A 24,857-nucleotide genomic window follows, 5' to 3' on the forward strand; every position below is an offset into this window, starting at 1 on the left:
TTACATTTCATGTTTCAACAAAATCGGATCAAAATTGTGACCTCTATAGGGTCCACAACCTTGATATACCTTATTTTTACGCTATTTGAGAACGAACGGCAGCCATTTTGTCTGTCAGTTTTGGGCCGATTTTCACGAAATTCTAACTCCGCCGTCCTTATGGTGTAACGGTGATATATTAACACGGTTTTTTAAATCGGATAAAAATTATGACCTCTATAGGGTCCACAAGCTAAAAACGCGATTTTTCGTACAATCAGGGGCCATAATTCAGTAAGTTACGGTCCGATATGCGCGAATATCGAAAGGAACCAAGATCTTTGGGTTATAAACTTACATTTCATGTTTCAACAAAATCGGATCAAAATTGTGACCTGTAGACTATTCACAAACAATTGTGGACGGACGGACGGACAGGGGCGACGACAATATACGTCCACATGAAAATGTGGGCGTATAAAAAAGCGAGTCTGAGATTTTTTGCGCCTGAAAAGACGTTCCGACTTGACAAAATTAAAGTTTTTAGGGAAATTGCGTCACATTTGGTGGTGCCGATAGAAAACTTTACTGGTAATAAAAAAATTGAGAATTTGCACCATCGGGCAATAAATAATTAACCTAGAACCGATAAACTGAATTAGAAACTTAGCGGCCAAGAAAAATTATGTTCACATTTTTGCTCAAATCAGACGACCCCTTAACCCTGGGTAAAATGCCATAAAAAAATATTCATTAATAAAAAAGTTTTTAGTCAAAATTTAAATTTCCAAAATTTGGCGCATAATATCTCCCTATGTGCCCTGTCTCAGGCTATATATGTCAAAATGTATCCAATGTTAATATTCGACGATTATTGTTAATATTAGCAATATTTTAAAAAATGACAACTTTGGCGTTTCGGACATTTCGCATTGTCACAGAGCGTTCGAAATAGCTTTAATCTCTACGTCACACCCACTTTCCCAGTAAAACCGAAGACATCGAATTGATCCGACAAGTAGTTTCTGAGGTATGCTCAAGTGGGGAAAAAAAAAAATAATAATAAGAACAATGTTAACAAAAACATTCTCGGTCTATGCAGGGATCGAACACACAATGTGCACGTTAACGTCTTACCCGCTGAGCGACCATGGCTCCCTTTAACAATCTAGGTGAGCATATGTTACCAGGCAACAGGGAAGAAGAGCAGGTGTTGACAATCAAACTAAAGATTAATTTTTATTGAAATCGGATAAAAATTGTGACCTCTACAGGGTCCACAAGCAAAAAACATGAATTGTACAATCAGGGGCTATAATCCATGTAGACGTATAAAAACGTATATCAACTGCCTTCCACTAAGAGTCCACTAGTAAATATTTCAAAAATATATTTTTTACAAGGCTAAGAACAATCAAAAATTCAAACTTTTGCTTTAACCCAAGAGCTAATTAACAGATTAGCTACCCTATCCGTATAGAGCTCATTAAAGGACAATATTTGTGCCAGTCATTATGACATATGTGATTGAACTGAATAAACACGTTCCAAATATAATTTTAACACATTGCTACGATAGCTGCATTATTAAGATTTCAAGAAAGGGAAGTGACGAACGCAAAAGGAAAACACAAGTTATCTTTCTATATAACTGACTAAAGTGACAATCGATAACAGATACACAGGCGAATTTCTTCTCACTAATAATTCCTTCGAAGACCAAAAGTTGTTATATGAGCCTGTGTGAGGATATCTGACAATTCAAAAAAATAATTAACTGTCACTAGATAAGAGAAAAATAGAAAAGTATAGAATGAATAAAAACAAGGGAATGTAAAGTGAATTTCTCAAATGAAACCGGTCCCTTAGTCCAGATATTTAATGCTTCTGATGAAAAGAGCAACTTACTCCAGATATTTCATGTGTGCATCTAACAGAGCAGAATTTTGAGGCTCCTCCTTGTCAGTTAGGCAGCACAGATAATCATGCGGTTTTACATCCAAAACCCATCCCTTCATCCATATATTTAATTCAGTGCCGGACTGGGCCCACCTGTCTGTGACAGGTGCGCCTAAGCTCATTAAAAAAAAAAAAAGTGGGCCTAAGCTTATAAAGAAAAAAGAAAAAAGAGATAGAAAAATGAAATAAGAAAAAGAAAGGAGAGGGGAGGAAAGAAAAGAAAGAAGAAAGGCGATGAGATAGGACAGGACACAGAACAGGAGAAAGAAAAGATAGGAAGCTTTGGTCTGAAATGCTTGGAAAATGGGTTTGCGGTTGTCAATTTTTAAAAATTTTCTGAGGGGAGGGGGTCCCCAGACCCTCCACGGATGCTAATGCGCCCTCGGCGTGCTAGTGACGCGCCTTCATTGCGTACATGCGTCGGCCATGGCCAATGACCTGACAGGTTGGCCTTTGGCCTACCAGTCCAGCACTGATTTAATTTAAGTGTCTAACAGAGCCACGTTTACAGCCCAAACACATCCTTTTCTCTAGATATTTAATGTGTGCATCTAAGAGAGCAAAACCCATCTCTTCATTAAGATATTTAATGTGTACTTCTATTAGGTTTCTTATCCCAATTGATCTGATTTTTAAAAAATATACTGCTGCGTCAAGACTGACTTTCTTTTTGCCTAAACTTACACCTCCTCATAGATGATTTACCCAACACATTGTGATTTATTTTACTCAAACTGCTCTGATAGGTTACCACGAATACAATTGCTCGAAAATGTTCAACATTTACACATTTTGCGGTTCAATGATACAAAATACAAACACAACTTTTAATGTTTAGACATATTCTAAAGATAGGGATTAAGGTTTTCTTCTTTTTCCTATGAATCAGCTGATGGAGGGGAACCCTTTCACCTAAATAAGAATTGATATTCCGCCCCCACCCCTCCTCCTTTTAATAATTTTCTCTACTTCATATTCTGAAAAATATAATTTTAAGATTCTGTATATTTCAATCATTTTGTTTTATATAGACCCTAACTTGACATAGTTTATGAGGTAGGTATAATAACCATGGGGGTAACAGTATAACTACGAAAAACATTGACATGCCTCCATGTCTGTCAATATTTGGTACTTCAGTTTAAAATATAATTAGCACCCCTGATTAACCAACAAGCAGTTAATTGAAATTGTTGAGATATGATATGCTCTTTTACCTTACTAATCTGAACAATGCATATAAGATATACAGAGAACAGGGCAAATCATCAATAGGGTTAACCCTTTCATTATCCAAATGAATGAACTCAATTATGTAAAAAATAATTTTAAAAACTGTAGCTTCTAGTTCATTAGAATGAAATGAAATGGGGTTTAACATCCTACTGTTCTGCTCCTAAACTGGGCTAATGAAAATGGGCATACGCCATACAGTGTGCTATGAGGGAAATTTTGCCCGGGCAACGGCGCTATGGCCTACTCTTATATCGAATTCCAACTGCCAAGGGGTCTTTTACGTGCACGCCAGTGTGTAAACGGGACCTCTGTTTTTCGTCCCATCCGAACGACTAGACAGCTGTCCTTGTCTGGCCCTCCGTCTTGCATCACTGACAAGGGGGGAACCACGCCGGAAAATCGGGATGAACTTTCTCGGTCAATACAAGGGTCGAACACCCGACCTCCAGGCTAGCGAGCCAGCGTCTTACCCACTTAGCCACGTGATCCCCCTAGTTCTTTAGAAGAAAAAAAATAAAACAAAGTGGAAGATAATACTTTTACGAGAGAAACTTTAAGAATAGGTAAAACAATGGTTATAAGTGACCAATAAACATTGTCCAGATGAACAAGCCTCTCTCCCCCGAATATGAATTCCATTCTGATGGCCCTCTCGGTTGACATAAGTAAAGAAGTGACCGTATATGAATATGTTACCTTTGTTTGTAACTGTGCTGTTTATAGCTAAGGTTTCGTCTACAAGGATGTTCTTTTCACCTAAAATCATGAAGCCAGTCATTAATATTTAGAAACCAGCAGCTGCCAGGCTATTTGCATACAAGGGGCAGCCATTATTGTCCATCAGTTTTTGTCTGATTTTCACGAAATTCGAACTCAACCATCATTAGTGTATAACTGTGATATATTCACACGTTTTTTTTTCAAAATTGGATAAAAATTGTGACCTCTATAGGGACCACAAGCTCAAAATGCGATTTTTCATACAATCAAGGGCCATAATTCAGGAAGTTACAATCTGATATGCTTGAATATCGAAAGGAACCAAGATCTTTGGGTTATTAACATGCATTTCAAGTTTCATCAAAATCGGATCAAAATTGTGACCTCTAGGAGGTCCACAACCTTGATATACATGAAGTTTACACTATTTGCGTAGAAGGGGTAGACATTTTGTCAGACAGTTTTGGTGCGAAATTTGAACTCAACCATTCTTAGGGTGTAACAGTGATATACTAAAAGGTTTTTTTTTACAATCGGATAAAAATTGTGATCTCTAGAGGGACCACAAGCTAAAAGCATGATTTTTTCATACAATCAGGGGCCATAATTCAGGAAGTTACAATCCGATATGCTCCGAATATCAAAAGGAACCAAGATCTTTGGGTTATAAACATGCATTCCAAGTTTCATCAAAATCGGATGAAAATTGGGACGTCTTAGAGTGTCCACAAGCTAAAAACATCATTTTTAATACAATCAGGGGCCATAATCCATGAAGTTATGGTCCGATACATGCCAAGATCGAAAGGAACCGAGATCTTTGGGAGATAGACCTGTATTTCAAGTTTCGTCAAAATCGGATAAAAATTGTGACCTGTAGAGTGTCCACAAACAAATTGTGGACGGCCGGATGACAGGCGCAAAAACAATATACGTCCACATGAAAATATGGGCGTATAAAAAGCACCCAAGACAGTGGAATGAAACCTGACCCTATTTCTTGTCGTCTTCAAGGCTGGAATGGAAATAACAACACATGATTTGGTGACAGACCTTATGATCTAAATCACAGATTTTAACATGAAAACACAGCCAAGCGAATAGGCTCTCTGGCACTCTCATATAGGTGATAGGTATGCTACTGACGAATAAATATTTCTTGCTTTTGCACAGGCCTTTAAATATTTTTTTTTACATCAATACCCAGACCATGTTTTCCATTACAGACGATACAGCTTACATATAAAATTTTAGAAATGTTTGTAGATTATTGCACGTGTCTGCTACAAATGTCATGTTATCAAGGAAGTACAAGGAAGTGGCTGAAGTACATGTAGGTGATGAAAGTGTATAACAATACTGTACCTGTTTCTGCAACGATTTGTGATCCATCATCAGTATTTGTAATTCTACAAAATAAAAGTAAAAAAATAAATAATTGTTTTCGGCTGCCAGAAGAAGATCAGACAATATATATTTTCTGATCATTAGCTTGGGATATATTTTCAAAGTTACTCCATGTTCAACTTACTACAAAGCATAAAAGTGTCTACATAATGGTTCTCAAATGTAGCTTGTAGAATATGCATTATATCTATAACACGCAAGTCGCTAGATAAATCCGTAAACAGAAGATCAACCGGTTTTTCTATGTGGTCAAATAGAAATAAAGTGCCATTTTTGACACAATTTCAAATGGCAACTTTCTAGTTTTGTGTGAGAGAGAGAGAAAGAGAGAGAGAGAGAGAAATGGGGTTAAACATCCACTCGACACAAACTAGGTCATTTCGGGATTTACAACTGGTTCAATTTTACTCACGCACAACCTGGGAATCAAAACCACGCCACTTGACTCAGTGACAGATCAATGACAGACCTTATGATACAACGTGAGCATCATTTTGGTCATCCAAATCCCCACCCTTTCTAGTTTTGTACATTATTTAAACTGAATATAAAGTGCACTTTTTAAAGCAGATTTAAATCATCATCAAATTTAAAAAATAAGAATTACTTTTTAAACTACACAAATTACGAGGAATTTAGAAAACCTACAAACCTTACATTCAAGACATCAAGAGATAAAATAGCTTTTAGTTTCTTTAACCCATACTGGGAAGGCGGTTTTAAAGGTGTTAGGTCTTTCAGCAGTCCATCAATGGCTACTCTACCTTCCCTGTATGATTTATACAGGAAAACAGCCTTTGTTCCGGTTGGTAAACCTAAGAAATACAACAGTATCATTTTTAAATCCCAATACATACCTAAATACCTAATTCAGCCCAATAAATAGCCATAAATAGCCTTACATATTTGTCATCATTGACTGATAATTTGTCAAATCTACATGAATAAGGCCATGAACAATGATACAATCAGCAGTTGAACATTTGGACGTCTCAAAGCTTTGTGTTTTTAAGGACACATACCTGGGATATAAACACTTTTTAAGTCTTATCTAAATCGGATAAAAATTGTGTCCTCTAGAGTGTCCACAATCTAAAAACATACATTTTTGAATAATCCATGAAGTTGCGGTCTGATACAAGCTAATATTGAATCGAAACGAAATCTTTGGGATATAAACTTATTTCATGTTTCGTCAAAATGGGATAAAAAATTGTGACCCCTTTTTTGTAGAAATCATTCAATTTGTTTCTCGTTTCATGAGAAATGGTGGTTCTTGTTTTCAACTTCAAATAAAAAAAGGTCTCACTTTAGAAAAAAAACAGCAGCTGCCAGGCAGGATGCACCCACATTTTCGAGAGATGGATAGAGAACAAGCTAAAAAGAAAGTGATTTTTCCTACAATCAAGGGCCATAATTCAGGAAATTACAATTACATTAGGAACCAAGATCTTTGTGTTATAAACTTACATTTCAAGTTTCAACAAAATCTGATAAAAATTGTGACCTCCATAGGATCCACAACCTTGATATACCATATTTTTACGCTACTTGAGAATGAAGGGCGGCCATTTTGTCTGTCAGTTTTGGGTCGATTTTCACGAAATTCGAACTCAGCCGTCCTTATGGTGTAACGGTGATATAATAATACAGTTTTTTTAAATTGGATAAAAATTATGACCTCTATAGGGTCCACAAGCTAAAAACGCGATTTTTCGTAAAATCAGGGGCCATAATTCAGGAAGTTATGGTCCGATATGCGCGAATATCGAAAGGAACTGAGATCTTTGTGTTATAAACTTACATTTCAAGTTTCAACAAAATCGGATAACCAGCGGCTGCCAGGCAGGATACGCCCACATTTTTGAGAGATGGATAGAGAACAAGCTAAAAAGAAAGTGATTTTTCCTACAATCAAGGGCCATAATTCATGCAGTTACAATTCGATATGCGCAAATATCGAAAGGAACCAAGATCTTTGAGTTATAAACATGCATTGCAAGTTTCATCAAAATCGGATTAAAATTGTAACCTCTACAGTTTTGGTTTGATTTTCAGGAAATTTAAACTCAACCTTTATTATGTTGTTACAGTGATATATTCAAACAATTTTTAAAATCAGATAATAACTATGACCTTCAGAGGGACCACAAGCTAAAAGAAGCGATTTTTCTTATAATCAGGGGCGATAAATCATGAAGTTACGATCCGATATGCGACAATATCGAAACGAACCAAGATCTTTAGGTTATAAACATGTATTTCAAGGTTCATCAAAATCGAATTAAAATTGCGACCTCTACAGGATCCACAACCTTGACATATACCATATTTTTACACTATTCGCGTACAAGCGGCGGCCATTTTGTCCGGCAATTTTGGTTCGATTTTCACGAAATTCGAACTCAACCTTCATTACGGTGTAACAGTGATAAAGTCAAACGTTTTTTTAAATTGGATAATAATTGTGACCTCCAGAGTGACCACAAGCTAAAAATGGCGATTTTGCGTACAATAAGGGGCCATAATTCAGGAAGTTACGATCCGATATGCGACAATATCGAAAGGAACCAAGATCTTTAGGTTATAAACATGCTTTTCAAGTTTCATCAAAATGGAATTAAAATTGTGACACATACAGGGTCCACAACCTTGATTCACACTATTTTTACACTATTCGCGTACAATCGGCGGCCATTTTGTCCGGGAATTTTCGTCCGATTTCATCCAAATTCGAACTTAACCTTCCTTAGGGTGTAACGGTAATATAATAATACAGTTTTTTAAATCGGATAAAAATTATGACCTATATAGGGTCCACAAGCTAAAAACACGATTTTTTGTATAATCATGGGCCATAATTCAGGAAGTTACGATCCAATATGCGACAATATCGAAAGGAACCAAGATCTTTAGGTTACAAACATGCATTTCAAGTTTCATCAAAATCGAATTAAAATTGTGACCATACAGGGTCCACAACCTTGATTTATCCTATTTTTACACTATTCGTGTACAAACGGCGGCCATTTTGTCCGTCAATTTTGGTCCGATTTTCACAAAATTCGAACTCAACCTTCCTTAGGGTGTAACGCTGATATATTAATACGTTTTTTTAAATTAGATAAAATTTATGACCTCTATAGGGTCCACAAGCTAAAAACGCGATTTTTCGTACAATCAGGGGCCATAGATCAGGAAGTTATGGTCCGATATGCACGAATATCGACAGGAACTGAGATCTCTGGGTTATAAACTTACATGTCAAGTTTCAAAAAAATCGGATAAAAATTGTGACCTCTATAGGGTCCACAAGCTAAAAACGTGATTTTTCGTACAAACAGGGGCCATAATCCATGAAGTTTCGATCCGATACATGCCAATATCGAAAGCAGCCGAGATCTTCTGGGGATAAACCAATATTTCAAGTTTCGTCAAAATCGGACAAGAATTGTGACCTGTAGAGAGTCCACAAACAAATTGTGGACGGACGGACAGGGGCGACAACAATATATGTCCACACGAAAATGTGGGCGTATAAAAATTGTGACCTCTATAGGGTCCACAACCTTGATATACCATATTTTTACGCTATTTGAGAACGAAGGGCGGCCATTTTGTCTGTCAGTTTTCGGCCGATTTTCACGAAATTCGAACTCAGTCGTCCTTAGGGTGCAACAATGATATAATAATACGATTTTTTAAATCGGATAAAAATTATGACCTTTATAGGGTCCACAAGCTAAAAACGTGATTTTTTGTAAAATCAGGGGCCATAATTCATGAAGTTACAGTCCGATATGCGCGAATATCAAAAGGAACCGAGATCTTTGGGTTATAAACTTACATTTCAAGTTTCAACAAAATCGGATAAAAATTGGGACCTCTATAGGGTCCACAACCTTGATATACCATACTTTTTACGCTATTTGAGAACCAATGGCGGCCAATTTGTCTGTCAATTTTAGGCCGATTTTCACGAAATTTGAACTCAGTTGTCCTGTGTGTGCAACGGTGATATAATAATACGTTTTTTTAAATCGAATAAAAATTATGACCTCTATAGGGTCCACAAGCTAAAAACGTGATTTTTCGTACAATCAGGGGCCATAATTCAGGAAGTTATGGTCCAATATGTGCGAATATCGAAAGGAACCGATATCTTTGGGTTATAAACTTACATTTCAAGTTTCAACAAAATCGGATAAAAATTGTGACCTCTTTAGGGTTCACAAGCTAAAAACATAATCCATGATGTTTTGATCCGATACATGCCAATATCTAAAGCAGCCGAGATCTTTTGGAGATAAACCTATATTTCAAGTTCCGTCGAAATCAGATAAGAATTGTGACCTGTAGAGTGTCCACAAACAAATTGTGGACGGACGGACGGACAGGGGCGGCGACAATATACGTCCACATGAAAATGTGGGCGTATAAAAAAATTTTGATCTCTAGAGAATCCACAAGCTAAAAATGCAAATTTTTGAACAATCAGGGGCCATAATTCAGGAAGTTACGATTCGATATGCATGAATATCGAAAGGAACCAAGATCTTTGGGTTATAAACATATATTTCAAGTTTCATCAAAATCGGTTCAAAATTGTGACATCTAGGGGGTACACAACCTTGATATACCCAGATGTTTACCCTATTTGTGTACGGGATGCGGCCATTTTGTCTGGCATTTTAAGTTCGATTTTCAAACTCAACTGACAATACGGTGTAACAGTGATATATTCGAACAATTTTTAAAATCAGATAATCATTGTGACCTTACAGGGACCACAAGCTAAAAACTTGATTTTTCGTACAATCAAGGGTCGATATTCAAACCATGGAAGTTACATCAAGTGGGCCGAAGATATAGCCGGATCTGACATGTTTGACACCCAGGATCTAAAGGGAGATCGATGGTTTGAATATCGAGCAAATTTAATACAAAACAAAATGAATAGACGACCCAAGTAACAATTAATAACCATAGCATTTAAGCAGGATTATAACTTTACTATATGCAATGGTAAGCAGAATTACAACTTAATCTTTGAGTGGCATTTAACGATCAAGGGAAACACATTAACATAACAGTTTTTTTTGGATACAATCACTGGTTTTATTCTAAAAGCACGACGTTTCAACAAGTATCCTCTTATCGTTATCAAGCACAATGACATTTAGTGAGGCCATATACATGAAATTAAAGAAATAAAAATATAGCGATACACAATATAAACTGACTAAAAATAGACAAAAACTGGACAGTTTTGGGAGAATCTATAATAGCAAAAACTTAACAATCAAAAGGGGGTGATTTTAATACAACCAAAGGTGCTATTTATAGCTTCTAGGATCTTCCTGGTTTTCTTGTTCTGTTGGTTAGCTGTGAGTATCTGGATCTCATTCCAATAACCCTATGTTGTGGGTGGTTCTGAAGATGTTCCGCTATGGCTGAATTATTAGTGGCAGCTTTGGACCTATGTTCTGTTATTCTTTTGTCAATTGGTTGTTTCGTTTCCCTAATATATGTTTCATTACAGGTTGAATTTGGAGAATTGTTTGCAGCTTGCCATTGGCTTTCGGTATTTGTTTCAGGGTGTTAGGGATCGAGAATGTGGTATGTTAGATTACCATAAAAGGGCAAGGTTATTCTGTTTGGTGATTTTTCAGGTTTATGACGATCTGTACTGGTGGTTTTTATCATTTCATTGAACTGGGCCCTTATTCACGAAAACTTAAACTAAGATACAATCGAAATTTTAAGAAATACTGCAATTCGATTGGCTGACCAGTAATATCAATTTGCATATATCCAATGAAGTTGCAGTATTTCTTAAAATTTCGGTTGTAATTTAGTTTAAGTTTTCGTGAATAAGGGCCCTGCTTCTCCACTAGTAAGGTGGGATAATTATTCAAGTTACAAAACACATGGTCTAAATGATCCAATTCTTCCTGCAGGAATTCGAGTTCACAAATGTTAATAGCTCTGCGTGCTAGAGTGGATATAAGGGCTCTTTTAATATAGTGGGGACGACTGGAGTTGTAATAAATATATTGGTCTGTGTGGGGTTGGTTTGCGGTATATTTTTGTTTTCATTTGATTATTCACTTTTATAACTTGTACATCTAAGAAGTGTAGGGTCTCATCTATAGTCTATGAGGACAGGTCTATACAATAATGTGATAGGAATGGGGTTTAACATCCAGTTAACACAATACTTTGGTTACTTTGAGACTAACATACAGTTTACTTGACGAAGTGTTTTGGTACTTTTTGATCCTTGGATGTCGACTCTTCCTCTCATTGTAAAGCAGACTTGGTAAGTATCGGAATGTTCATACACCAACTGGGAACATGATCGTGTATCATTCTATCCAGGTTCCATGGCTAACATGGAACCAAGTGGGGTAGCAGACATTTCCTAGGTCCAGAGGGAGTCTAATGTATGGTTTCTGATTAAATCTATTATAAGAACTTTAGTTTTATACAAAAAAGAGGGTTGGGGTACGCCACAGGCTGAATTATACCACTGTAACAAAAATCCACTGATAGTTCACAGAAATACAAAATATTGTCCAGGCAAAATTCTTCCCACCCTTGTCATTGTACAGCTCTTCATAGAAAAAAATGCCTTGATGGTTCTATTCCTACCCCTAATTCTACATATGTCCATGGAAAAGAGAAAAGTGGATGTCAATTTATAAAATCAAAGATAGGTTGACCTTCAACGAAAAAAAAAAAGCCCACAGCAGCTAAATCGTCCTGGCAGTCAACATGACTTGTCGCATATTTATACTTTTGTTGGTACTGAAATATTTATAATACACTAAAATCTGATTAAGAGTAACAACTTATTAAGTAATTATCAGAAAATCATTTGAATTTGTTTGGCCCATGCTAACGTTTAGTATACAAAACATTTAATATCATGGATTTAGCTGTTCAAGTTATCAAAAGTCATTGAAAATCAATATACTTGTTCGTCTCAAGACCTTAAACTCTGTATATCAATCTAAAGTCAGTTGAAACGATTATATAAAGGCATAAACATAGTGTATAAATATAAAATCAATCAGATGATAACTATGGTACCAATCTTATTAAAATACAGATCTATATTTCGTTTCGTTTTTTTTATACTTTCGATGGCCTACACTACATGAAGATCTGACAAGTTGTAGCGATAGGTCACGTCAGGGGTCAAAAGACTGACTTATGACCCTATGATGTCAGACATTTGGTTAACCAATCAGCATTGATGTTACTAGTGGATTACCCACAGTTCCGTGCAAAACACGCCTAAAGCTCGCCGTGACAGACCGTTTCATTGGCTTATACCTGACACCATTCAGAACACGAGTTAAATAACAACTCTTCCAGATCCAAGTGTAGTAAAGACAAGTAAAACGAAATTTTGAACTATAAAAACGAAACGAAATAGGATCTGTGTTTTAACCAGATTGACTATGGTACTAAAGTATCCACAAGATTTTTCAAAGTGATCAAGGGCCATAACTCTGGCAGTAATTATCGGAAATCGTTGAAAATAATAGGTTTTTTCGACTGATGACCTTAAACACTGTGTATAAATTTAAAGTTACTCTGTTATTAACTTTAGCCTCTAGGGCATCAACGAGATTTTTTAAAGTGATCAAGGGCCATAACTCTGGCAGTAATTAACGGAAATCCGTGAAACTCAACAGGCTTCTTCGTCTCATGACCTTAAAGACTGTGTATAAATTTAGAGTCAATCGGATATTAACTTTAGCCTCTAGAGCGTCCACAAGCAATTTCAATGTAGGCGTATAAAAATAAATTAATTTTTCTTACCTTATAGTAAATATAATATTTTCTGAATTATGTTGGGTATTTAGTTTCAACAGCTGTGGATAAATTTAGTTTTACATCCACAAGATACTGGCCGGTTGTCTTCTATCATTACAGTAGGTAAATATTATTCTATTCCTCTCCAATCATATCTCTTGGTTAATATAATTCATTGTGTTGTTATTTAAAACAATATTGGGTTAAAGTTGACTTTCATGACCACCAAAACATCACATCAGTTGATTATCTATTCTTGTTATTCAACCTGGTAATACTACTTTCAGTTTGTTTATAAATAGATTTAACGTGACCTATTGACCTGTGACGTAATCACGTGTTACTAGGTTTAATGGCTGGTAGATAGCCAGTCTGTGTACAGAATGTTGTTGATATTGACAGAAAATGGTTTAAAACAAATCTTTAATTTTACATCAAAATAAAACAAAACATTTTCATTTAGTCCTAACATAACTATTAACTAGTAAAATAAAGATGTTGTATGATTATTTATATTCTATTTATCAAGGCCTAATTCACGTAAATATGATTCACATTCTGTTCTATCAAACATACGAACCCAGTCTAATAAACTTAAACCATAATTATTTTTAACATCTAAAATGGCACCAGCAGAGTAGAGTAATTTTAACTTCTCTACTGGGTGTAGTTTAGACATGACACAATAAAATACTGAAGTCATATTATAATCATCTCTAGCATCTAGATCAAATCCTTGTTCCAGTAAATATTTTAAACAGTCAATAGTACCATGCTCACAAACATGGTGTAATATACTACGACCACCACCACCCTTAACATCTAAAATGGCACCAGCAGAGTAGAGTAACATTATCTTCTCTACTGGGTGTAGTTTAGACATGACACAATAAAATAATGGTGTATCTCCACAACCGTCACAAATATTTACATTTAAATTTTTTTGTATTAAAGTGTTGACTTCATCAAGTGTACCATATTGACAAGTTTTATAAATTGATTCCACGTCTATTATATTGTTGTCGGTTGTTTTATTATAGTTAGTTGTTATTACATCTTGTGTAACAAATGGTTGGTTTAATAATGGAGTTGTTGATGTGATGGTGGCCATATTGTTTTGTATAGATGTCTGACTATATTTAACATCATCTGAAATTATATAATATTCATACTAGTTGATTACCTGTTCATATATACCGTTCTGATGGTGGTTAAAAACCTTGGCCATCTTGTAACTAGGTTATCTTTGTTGTCTGAACGTAAAGATGCAGTAAATAAACCAGTTTTAAAACAACCTAAGCTAGTATCTAAGCTGGTTTATGTCAGCCATCTGAATCGACTTCAGTTAGCTTTGTGCCTATACATTTCCGTATCGTTTGTGGTAATTTGTGGTTTCGAGTCGGATATACACCTGAGTAATTTTAATTATATTTATAACCCTTGACCGTGGTTTGTCACAACATGTCAAAGCTAACAGTAAAGTCTGTGGGAAAGATATACACCTCTGGCTTAAAAACTAGAAAATTGCCTGCCATTTCTTCAATTATGAATTAAAATGGCTAAAACGTAATGACATACCTGGAATTGTCATCCCTTTATTTTCTTCATCTATTAGTAAGTGATCATATGTATCATCAGTATCTGTAATAGAAAGTCCTATTTTCACGAAATTCGAACTCAGGCAGTAAAAGGGTGTAACTATGATATATTCAACGTTTTTTATTTCAATCAGATAAAAATAGGGGCCTCTAGAGTACGAGGGGGGGCCATTTTGTCCGACAGATTTGGTCCGACTTTCACGAAATACGAACTCCACCAACATTAGGGTGTATCTGTGATATATTCAAACCTTTTTTTAAATCGGATAACAATTGTAACCTCTAGAGGGACCACAAACTAAAAACGCGATTTTGCGTACAATCAAGGGCCATAATTCAGAAAGTTAAGATCCAATATGCGCAAATATCGAAAGGAACCAAGATTTTTGGGCTATGAAGATATATTTCTAGTTTCATCAAAATCGGATCAAAATTATGACCTCTAGAGGGTCCACAACCTTGATATACCATATATTTACAAACATGCATTTCAAGTCTCATCAAAATAAGATGAAAATTGTGACCTCTAGCGTGTCCACAAGCAAAAACCATGATTTTTCATACAATGAGGGGCCATAATCCATGAAGTTATGGTCCGATGTATGCCAATATCGAAGGGAACCAAGATCTTTGGGCGATAGACCTATATTGTAAGTTTCGTCAAAATCGAATAAAAATTGTGAACTGTAGAGTGTCAACAAACAAATTGTAGACGTCCGGAAGGACAGGGGCGACGACAATATACGTCCACATGAAAATGTGGGCGTGTAAAAATAAAAAAGATAGGTTGCCAGGCAACAAAACATACGCCCACAGCAGCTAAATCGTCCGAGCAGTCGACAAGGGTTGTCACATATTTATTCTTTTGTAGGTAATTAGGGGAATTTAATAGACAATTTCATACAGATGACATTATAATTTCCGTTGTTTGAAGGTTCACAAGGTTCTAAAATCTAAAACAAGGGCAAATACTCTGGAAGCAATCTACAGAAATTGTTCAAATTTGAAAGGCTTTTTTCGTTTTAATAATTCAAAAAATGCATATGAATTTCATACAGGTCGGATGATAACTTTTGTAGTTCGTCTTCATTTTACTAATTTAGGTGATAACTGAAACTCAATAGGCTTGTTCGTTTTACTAATTTAAATGATACATATAAATTTCATACAGATCGGATAATAACTTTTGTCGTTAGAGCATTTACAAGGTACAACAAAGTGAAACAAGGGCCATAACTCACGGCGTAATTGCTGAAATTCAATAGGCTACTTCATTTCACTAATTTAAATGATGCATATCAATTTCAAACAGATCGGTCGATAACTGTTGTCATTAGAGCGTTCACAATATTCAACAAAGTGAAACAAGGGCCATAACTCTAGATGTAATTAACGGAAATTGCTGAAATTCAATAGGCTTCTTTGTTTTACTAATTTAAATGATGCATATATATTTCATACAGATCGGTTGATAACTTTTGTCATAAGAGCGTTCACAAGGTGCAACAAAGTAAAACAAGGGCCATAACTGAGGAGGAAATTAACGGAAATTACTGAAATTCAATAGGCTTATTCATTTCACTAATTTAAATGATGCATATCAATTTCATACAGATCGGTTGATAACTTTTGTCATTAAAGCGTTCACAAGATTCAACAAAGTGAAACATGGGCCATAACTCTAGATTTAATTAACGGAAATTGCTGAAATTCAATAGGCTTCTTTGTTTTACTAATTTAAATGATGCATATAAATTTCATACAGATCAGTTGATAACTTTTGTCGTTAGAGCGTTCACGGAAATTGCTGAAATTCAATAGGCTTCTTTGTTTTACTAATTTAAAAGATGCATATAAATTTCATACAGATCGGTTGATAACTTTTGTCGTTAGAGCGTTCACAAGGTGCAACAAAGTGAAACAAGGGCCATAACTCCAGAAGAAATTAACAGAAGTTATTGAAATTAAATAGGCTTCTTCATCTCACTTATACAAACAACATATATCAATTTCAAAACAATCGGTTGATAAATGTAGTCTGTAGAGTCTTCACAAGAAATTGTGGACGATGGACGGACGGACGGACGGACGGACCGACGGACGGACGGACGGGGGGCGACGGCAATATACGACCACATTTCCATGTGGGCGTATAAAAAAGGTTAAAAAATTGGCGCTCTTGCGAAAAATTTGATTTCTCCGTCAGATATTAACGGACCAAAACAACTAACGTGTTGTTGGATAATCCCATTAATGGACTATCATATGACATCTAATTAATACGCTTTCGATGGAACACCGAAAATATAGTATTTACCGTTTTGGAGCCTTTTGAACCAGCGGCTGCCAGGCAGGATAGCAAGGAATGGATAGAGAACAAGCTAAAAACAACCAGTGGCTGCCAGGCAGGATACGCCCATATTTAGCAAGAGATGGACAGAGAACAAGCTAAACAAAGATAGGTTGCCAGGCAATGAAACATACGCCCACAGCAGCTAAATCGTCCGGGCAGTCAAACAGAGATGTCAGATATTTTTACTTTTTTCGGCAATGAAACATTTATAATACACTAAAATCTGATTAAGAGTAACAACTCATTAAGTAATTATCAGAAAATCATTAGAATTTGTTTGTTTTTTATGAAGTTCTGCCCCATGCTAACGTTTAGTATACGAAACATTTATTATCATGGATTTAGCTGTTCAAGTTATCAAAATTCATTGAAAATAAATATACTTTTTCGTCTCAAGAGATCAAACTCGGTGTATCAATTTAAAGTCAATCGGATGATAACTTCAGCCTCTAGAATGCCACAACTGATCAAGGGCCATAACTTTGGCAGTAATTATTGGAAATCGTTAACCAGCGGCTGCGAGGCAGAATACGCCCACATTTTCGAGAGATGGATAGAGAACTAGCTAAAAAGAAAGTGATTTTTCCTACAATCAAGGGCCATAATTCAGGAAATTACAATTCGATATGCGCAAATATCGACATGAACCAAAATCTTTGGGTTATAAACTTACATTTCAAGTTTCAACAAAATCAGATAAAAATTATGACCTCTCTTGGGTCCACAACCTTGATATACCATATTTTTACGCTATTTGAGAACGAATGGCAGCCATTTTGTCTGTCAATTTTAGGCCGATTTTCACGAAATTCAAACTCAGTCGTCCTTATGGTGTAACGGGGATATAATAATACAGTTTTTTAAATCAGATAAAAATTATGACCTCTATAGGGTCCACAAGCTAAAAACGTGATTTTTCGTACAATCAGGGGCCATAATTCAGGAAGTTACGGTCAGATATGCGCGAATATCGAAAGGAACTGAGATCTTCGGATTATCAACTTAGATTTCAAGTTTCAACAAAATCAGATAAAACGTAATGACATACCTGGAATTGTCATCCCTTTATTTTCTTCATCTATTAGTAAGTGATCATATGTATCATCAGTATCTGTAATAGAAAGTCCTATTTTCACGAAATTCGAACTCAGGCAGTAAAAGAGTGTAACTATGATATATTCAACGTTTTTTATTTCAATCAGATAAAAATAGGGGCCTCTAGAGTACGAGGGGGGGCCATTTTGTCCGACAGATTTGGTCCGACTTTCACGAAATACGAACTCCACCAACATTAGGGTGTATCTGTGATATATTCAAACCTTTTTTTAAATCGGATAACAATTGTAACCTCTAGAGGGACCACAAACTAAAAACGCGATTTTGCGTACAATCAAGGGCCATAATTCAGAAAGTTAAGATCCGATATGCGCAAATATCAAAAGGAACCAAGATGTTTGGGCTATGAAGATATATTTCCAGTTTCATCAAAATCGGATCAAAATTATGACCTCTAGAGGGTCCACAACCTTGATATATATAGACCTATATTGTAAGTTTCGTCAAAATCGAATAAAAATTGTGAACTGTAGAGTGTCAACAAACAAATTGTAGACGTCCGGAAGGACAGGGGCGACGACAATATACGTCCACATGAAAATGTGGGCGTGTAAAAATAAAAAAGATAGGTTGCCAGGCAACAAAACATACGCCCACAGCAGCTAAATCGTCCGAGCAGTCGACAAGGGTTGTCACATATTTATTCTTTTGTAGGTAATTAGGGGAATTTAATAGACAATTTCATACAGATGACATTATAATTTCCGTTGTTTGAAGGTTCACAAGGTTCTAAAATCTAAAACAAGGGCAAATACTCTGGAAGCAATCTACAGAAATTGTTCAAATTTGAAAGGCTTTTTTCGTTTTAATAATTCAAATAATGCATATGAATTTCATACAGGTCGGATGATAACTTTTGTACTTCGTCTTCATTTTACTAATTTAGGTGATAACTGAAACTCAATAGGCTTGTTCGTTTTACTAATTTAAATGATACATATAAATTTCATACAGATCGGATAATAACTTTTGTCGTTAGAGCATTTACAATATCGAAAGGAACTGAGATCTTCGGATTATCAACTTAGATTTCAAGTTTCAACAAAATCAGATAAAAATTGTGACCTCTATAGTGTCCACAAGCTAAAAACGTGATTTTTCGTACAAACAGGGGCCATAATCCATGAAGTTTCGATCCGATACATTCCAATATCGAAAGGAACCAAGATCTTTTGGAAATAAACCTATATTTCAAGTTTCGTCAAAATCGGATAAGAATTGTGACCTGTAGTGTCCACAAACAAATTGTGGACGGAGGGACGTCCAGACGTCGATGACAATATAGGTCCACATGAAAATGTGGGCGTATAAAAATCAAAAGGCTTCTTTTCTCATGACCTTATCACTGTATAAATCTACAGTCAATCGGATATTATCTTTAGTCTCGAGAGCATCCACAAGAATTTTTGAAGTGATCAAGGGCCATAACTCTGGCAGTAATTATAGGAAATCGCTGAAAATCAATAGGCTTTTTCATCTCATGACCTTTAACAGTGTGTATAAATTTAAAGTCAATTGGATATTTACTGTAGCCTCTAGAGCATCCACAAGACTTTTTGAAGTGATCGAGGACCATGACTCTGGCATTATTATCAGAAATTGCTGAAAATTAATAGGCTTCTTTATCTCATTACCTTAAACACTGTGTATAAATTTAAAGTCAATCGGATATTAACTTTGGCCTCTAGAGCGTCCACAAGATTTTTCAAAGTGATCAATGGCCTTAACTCTGGCAGTAATTATCGGAAATCGCTTTTGCAATTGAGGACACCAGACCAACGATCGGACGGACCGACAACAATATAAGACCAGATTTCAATGTGGGCGTATAAAAACTGTGACCTCTATAGGGTCCAAAAGCTAAAAACACGATTTTTCGTACAATTAGGAGCCATAATACATGAAGTTACGGTCCGATACATGCCAATATCGACCGGAACAGAGATCTTTGGGAGATAACTCTGACAGTAATTATCGGAAATCGGTAAAAATCACCAGGCTTGAGGACACAGGATGGACTTACGGGGGTGAGTCACCGGGTGACGACAATATACGACTACATTTCAATGTGGGCGTATTAAAAGTGATTTTTCGAACAATCAAGGGCCATAATTCTGGAAGTTAGGATGCGCAAATATCAACAGGAACCAAGATCTTTGGGTTATGAAGATATATTTCCAGTTTCATCAAAATCGGATCAAAATTGTGACCCCTAGAGGGTCCACAACCTTGATATACCAGATGTTTACACTATATAGCGTAGAGGAGCGGCCATTTTGTCTGGCAGTTTTCGTCCGATTTTCACAAAATTCAAACTCAACCAACATTACAGTGTAACAGTGATATATTCGAACAGTTTTTTAAATCAGATAATAATTGCGACATCTAGAGGGGCCACAAGCTAAAAACGTGATTTTTCGTACAATCAGGGGCCATAATTCAGGAAGTTACGATCCGATATGTGCGAATATCGAAAGGTACCAAGATCTGTGGGTTATAAACATGCATTTCAAGTTTCGTTTAATTTGGATCAAAATTGTGACCTCTAGAGTGTCCACAAGCTAAAGTCGTGACTTTTCGTAGCATCAGGGGCCATAATCCATGAAGTTATGGTCTGATACATCCCAATATCGAAAGGAAAAAAGATCTTTGGGAGATAGACCCCTATTTCAAGTTTCATCAAAATCGGATAATAATTGTGGACGAACAGACAGACGGATGTCCAGACGGAGAGGGGGGACACAAAGTACGTCCACAGGAAAATGTGAAACTTCCAAACACAAACCAAATACATAATTCAGGAAGTTAGATCTGATATGTGCGAATATCAAAAGGTACCAAGATCTGTGGGTTATAAACATGCATTTCAAGTTTCGTTTAATTTGGATCAAAATTGTGACCTCTAGAGTGTCCACACGCTAAAGTCGTGATTTTTCGTACCATCAGGGGCCATAATCCATGAAGTTATGGTCTGATACATGCCAATATCGTAAGGAAAAAAGATCTTTGGGAGATAGACCCCTATTTCAAGTTTCATCAAAATCGGATAATAATTGTGGACGAACAGACAGACAGATGGATGTCCGAACGGAGAGGGGTGACGACAGAATACGTCCACATGAAAATGTGAAATTTCCAAACGCAAACTAAATACAGACGGTTTGATGGGATCAATTTTGACTAAGTCAAAATGATGCATTTGATATTCAGATAAGTTGATATAAAATAATTAATAGAATACAATATCAACCAGCGGCTGCCAGGCAGGATATGCCCACATTTTCGAGAGATGGATAGAGAACAAGCTAAAAAGAAAGTGATTTTTCCTACAATCAAGGACCATAATTCAGGAAATTACAATTCGATATGCGCGAATATCGAAAGGAACCGAGATCTTTGGGTTATAAACTAACATTTCAAGTTTCAACAAAATCGGATAAAAATTGTGACCTCTATAGGGTCCACAACCTTGATGTACCATATTTTTACACTATTTGAGAACGAAGGGCGGCCATTTTGTCTGTCAGTTTTGGGTCGATTTTCACGAAATTCAAACTCAGCCATCCTTAGGGTGTAACGGTGATATAATAATACGGTTTTTTAAATCAGATAAAAATTATGACCTCTATAGGGTCCACAAGCTGAACCAGAGCATCGCTAACGCAGCAATATACGTCCACATTCCTGTTTTGTTTGATATGGTCCAGTTTGCATTGAGGGTCTGTGAAATAAAACTGGGTTGTAGGACTGCTATCAGTTTAACACTTCGTTCACATTAACAGAACACAATTTTTATTTTAAAACAAGCGATGTCTTTATTCCAAAAGCATGACGTTTCGAATAGGTATGCAAAGTTTCAAAAGGATCTGTTAAGAATTGCGGTCTGTAGGCATGCACCAAAAATAATAATAGAGGTCAGCCTTAGGATTAAGGAATAAGTATAAAAAGTAGCCTTAGGCTATAAGGAATAAGTATAAAAAAGTTTTCAAGATGATCGATTAAGAAATGCGGTCTGCAAGTGACACATAGACAAAAAAAAAGAAAATGGGCGTAGCTCTGCCCCTGGGGGTTGGGTATTCACCACAAATAATAGGGATGTTCCTTAGGATAGAAGGAATATGTATGCTAGGTTTCAAGGTGATACGATCAGAAATGCGATCTGTAGATGACAAACAAATAAATAAATATAAGGGATGGGCGTGGCTCTGCCCCTGGCGGTCGGGCATGCACCAAAAACAATAGGGATCATCGTTAGGGTATAAGCAATTCATATGAAATTTTTTCAAGACGGTTGATTAAGAATTGTGGCCTGTAGGTGACACACAGACATAAAAAGAAAAGAAAATGAGCTCGGCTCTGCCCCTGGGGGTAAAAAAACAATAGGGATCATCATTAGGGTATAAGCAATTCATATGAAAAAATTTCAAGACGATTGATTAAGAATTGTGGCCTGTATGCGACACACAGACATAAAAAAGAAAATGGGCGTGGCTTTGCCCCTGGGGTTTGGGCATGCACCCAAAACGATAGAGATGTTCCTTAGGGTACAAAGAATATGTATACAAAGTTTCAAGATGATACGTTAAGAAATGTGGCCTGTAGACGACAAACAAACAAATACAAAAAATGGGCGTGGCTCTGCCCCGGGGAGGCAAGCATGCACCAAAAACAATAGGGATCATCCTTAGGGTATAAAGAATAAGTATGTAAAGTTGATACGTTAAGAAATGCGGTCTGTAGATGACAAACAAATAAATAAATATAAGGAATGGGCGTGGTTCTGCCCCTGGGGGTCGGGCATGCACCAAAAACAATAGGGATTATACTTAGGGTATAAGCAATTCATATGAAAATTTTTCAAGACGATTGATTAAGAATTGTGGCCTATAGGCGACACACAGACATAAAAAGAAAAGAAAATGGGCGTGGCTCTGCCCCTGGGGTCGGGCATGCACCCCAAACGATAGGGATGTTCCTTAGGGTACAAAGAATAAGTATGCATAGTTTCAAGATGATACGTTAAGAAATGCGGTCTGTAGATGACAAACAAATAAATAAATATAAGGAATGGGCGTGGCTCTGCCCCTGGGGGTCGGGCATGCACCAAAAACAATAGGGATCATACTTAGGGTATAAGCAATTCATATGAAAAATTTTCAAGACGATTGATTAAGAATTGTGGCCTATAGGCGACATACAAAGAAAAGAAAATGGGCGTGGCTCTGCCCTTGGGGTCTGGCATGCACCCCAAACGATAGGGATGTTCCTTAGGGTACAAAGAATAAGTATGCATAGTTTCAAGATGATACGTTAAGAAATGTGGCCTGTAGACGACAAACAAACAAATACAAAAATGGGCGTGGCTCTGCCCCCGGGGGTCGGGCATGCACCAAAAACAATAGGGATCATCCTTAGGGTATAAGGAATAAGTATGTAAAGTTTGAAGATGATCACTTAAGAATTGTGGCCTGTAGGCGACACACAGACACACACCCATACACACACACACACACCCATACACACACACAGACAGGGGCGACGGCAAAAATGCGATTTTTCGTACAATCAGGGGCCATAATTCAAGAAGTTATGGTCCAATATGTGCAAATATCGAAAGGAACCAAGATCTTTGGGTTATAAACTTACATTTCAAGTTTCAACAAAATCGGATAAAAATTGTGACCTCTATAGGGTCTACAAGCTAAAAACGTGATTTTTCGTACAAACAGGGGCCATAATCCATGAAGTTTCGATCCGATACATGCCAATATCGAAAGCAGCCGAGATCTTTTGGAGATAAAGCTATATTTCAAGTTTCTTCAAAATCGGATAAGAATTGTGACCTGTCGAGTGTCCACAAATAAATTGTGGACGGACGGATGTCCGTATGCACAGGGGCGACGACAATATAAGTCCACATGAAAATGTGGGTGTATAAAAATATAGAAAGTGAAAAATAAGAAAAACTGGAAATATTGTTTCTATTTTCGGCATTTTCGGCTGGTCTGAGATGTCTATAGTCATCGATATGTTCACAAAAATCATGAAAATGTCAGATGACGAAATAGTGGAAGTAGAAGAGATGTGGTTCTGGTTAAATAAAATTTAGTATGATGCAGGTTGATTAATAAAACAATTCAAGGCCAAGATTTAAACTACCTGGTATAAATAAAAGAGGACTAGCACCCGATTTTAAACAACATTTGCTTGATGCAAAAAAATATCGCAATACTGACAATATATTGGAGATTTTTGAAACAAACAGTATTGAAATTTTCAAATACCGTCCAGCTCTAGAAAATGCTCTTCTATTTTTCTTTTTTTTTTTTAAAACAGCTTGATGGATGTTTCTGACATTTCTGCTACAGGAAGTTAAGTTCCCATACCACTTGTTGACACTATCCCGACAATTATCCAGAAACAGGAAGTAGTCGAAAAAATATCTGATATTTTGAAAAAAAAAAAGGGTAAAAAGTAAGAAAAACTGGTACTCTTGCAAAAAAAAATGATTACTACGTCAGATTTTACTGAACCAAAACAACGAACGTGTCATTGGATAGCCCGAATAATGGACGATCTTATGACATCCAAATGATACAAATTCAATGATCAGTCGGTAGATTATGGAATGCCGAAAATCTAGTATTTTCCTGACACTTTTA

The 24,857-nt window shown here is 36.3% G+C and overlaps 1 protein-coding gene across 2 annotated transcripts in view; it reads right to left on the reverse strand.

Moving 5' to 3' along the window:
• Positions 1-361: 361 nt before the first annotated feature.
• The window catches only part of LOC126823958 (uncharacterized), a 75,191-nt gene continuing 50,695 nt past the window's right edge, over positions 362-24,857 (reverse strand). For both annotated transcript variants that reach the window (XM_050553025.2, XM_056101828.1), the window contains exons 9-15: positions 18,128-18,190; positions 14,707-14,769; positions 13,135-14,277; positions 5,954-6,116; positions 5,260-5,303; positions 3,871-3,930; positions 362-2,915 (exon numbers count right to left, since the gene is read on the reverse strand). In XM_050553025.2, the coding sequence (XP_050408982.1) occupies positions 13,646-14,277; positions 14,707-14,769; positions 18,128-18,190 (758 nt within the window). In that variant the 3' untranslated portion in view covers positions 362-2,915; positions 3,871-3,930; positions 5,260-5,303; positions 5,954-6,116; positions 13,135-13,645. The remainder of the gene's footprint in view (positions 2,916-3,870; positions 3,931-5,259; positions 5,304-5,953; positions 6,117-13,134; positions 14,278-14,706; positions 14,770-18,127; positions 18,191-24,857) is intronic.

This window comes from Patella vulgata, chromosome 6 (genome assembly GCF_932274485.2).
Source record: "Patella vulgata chromosome 6, xgPatVulg1.2, whole genome shotgun sequence".
In the NCBI taxonomy this organism is placed as follows: domain Eukaryota; kingdom Metazoa; phylum Mollusca; class Gastropoda; family Patellidae; genus Patella; species Patella vulgata.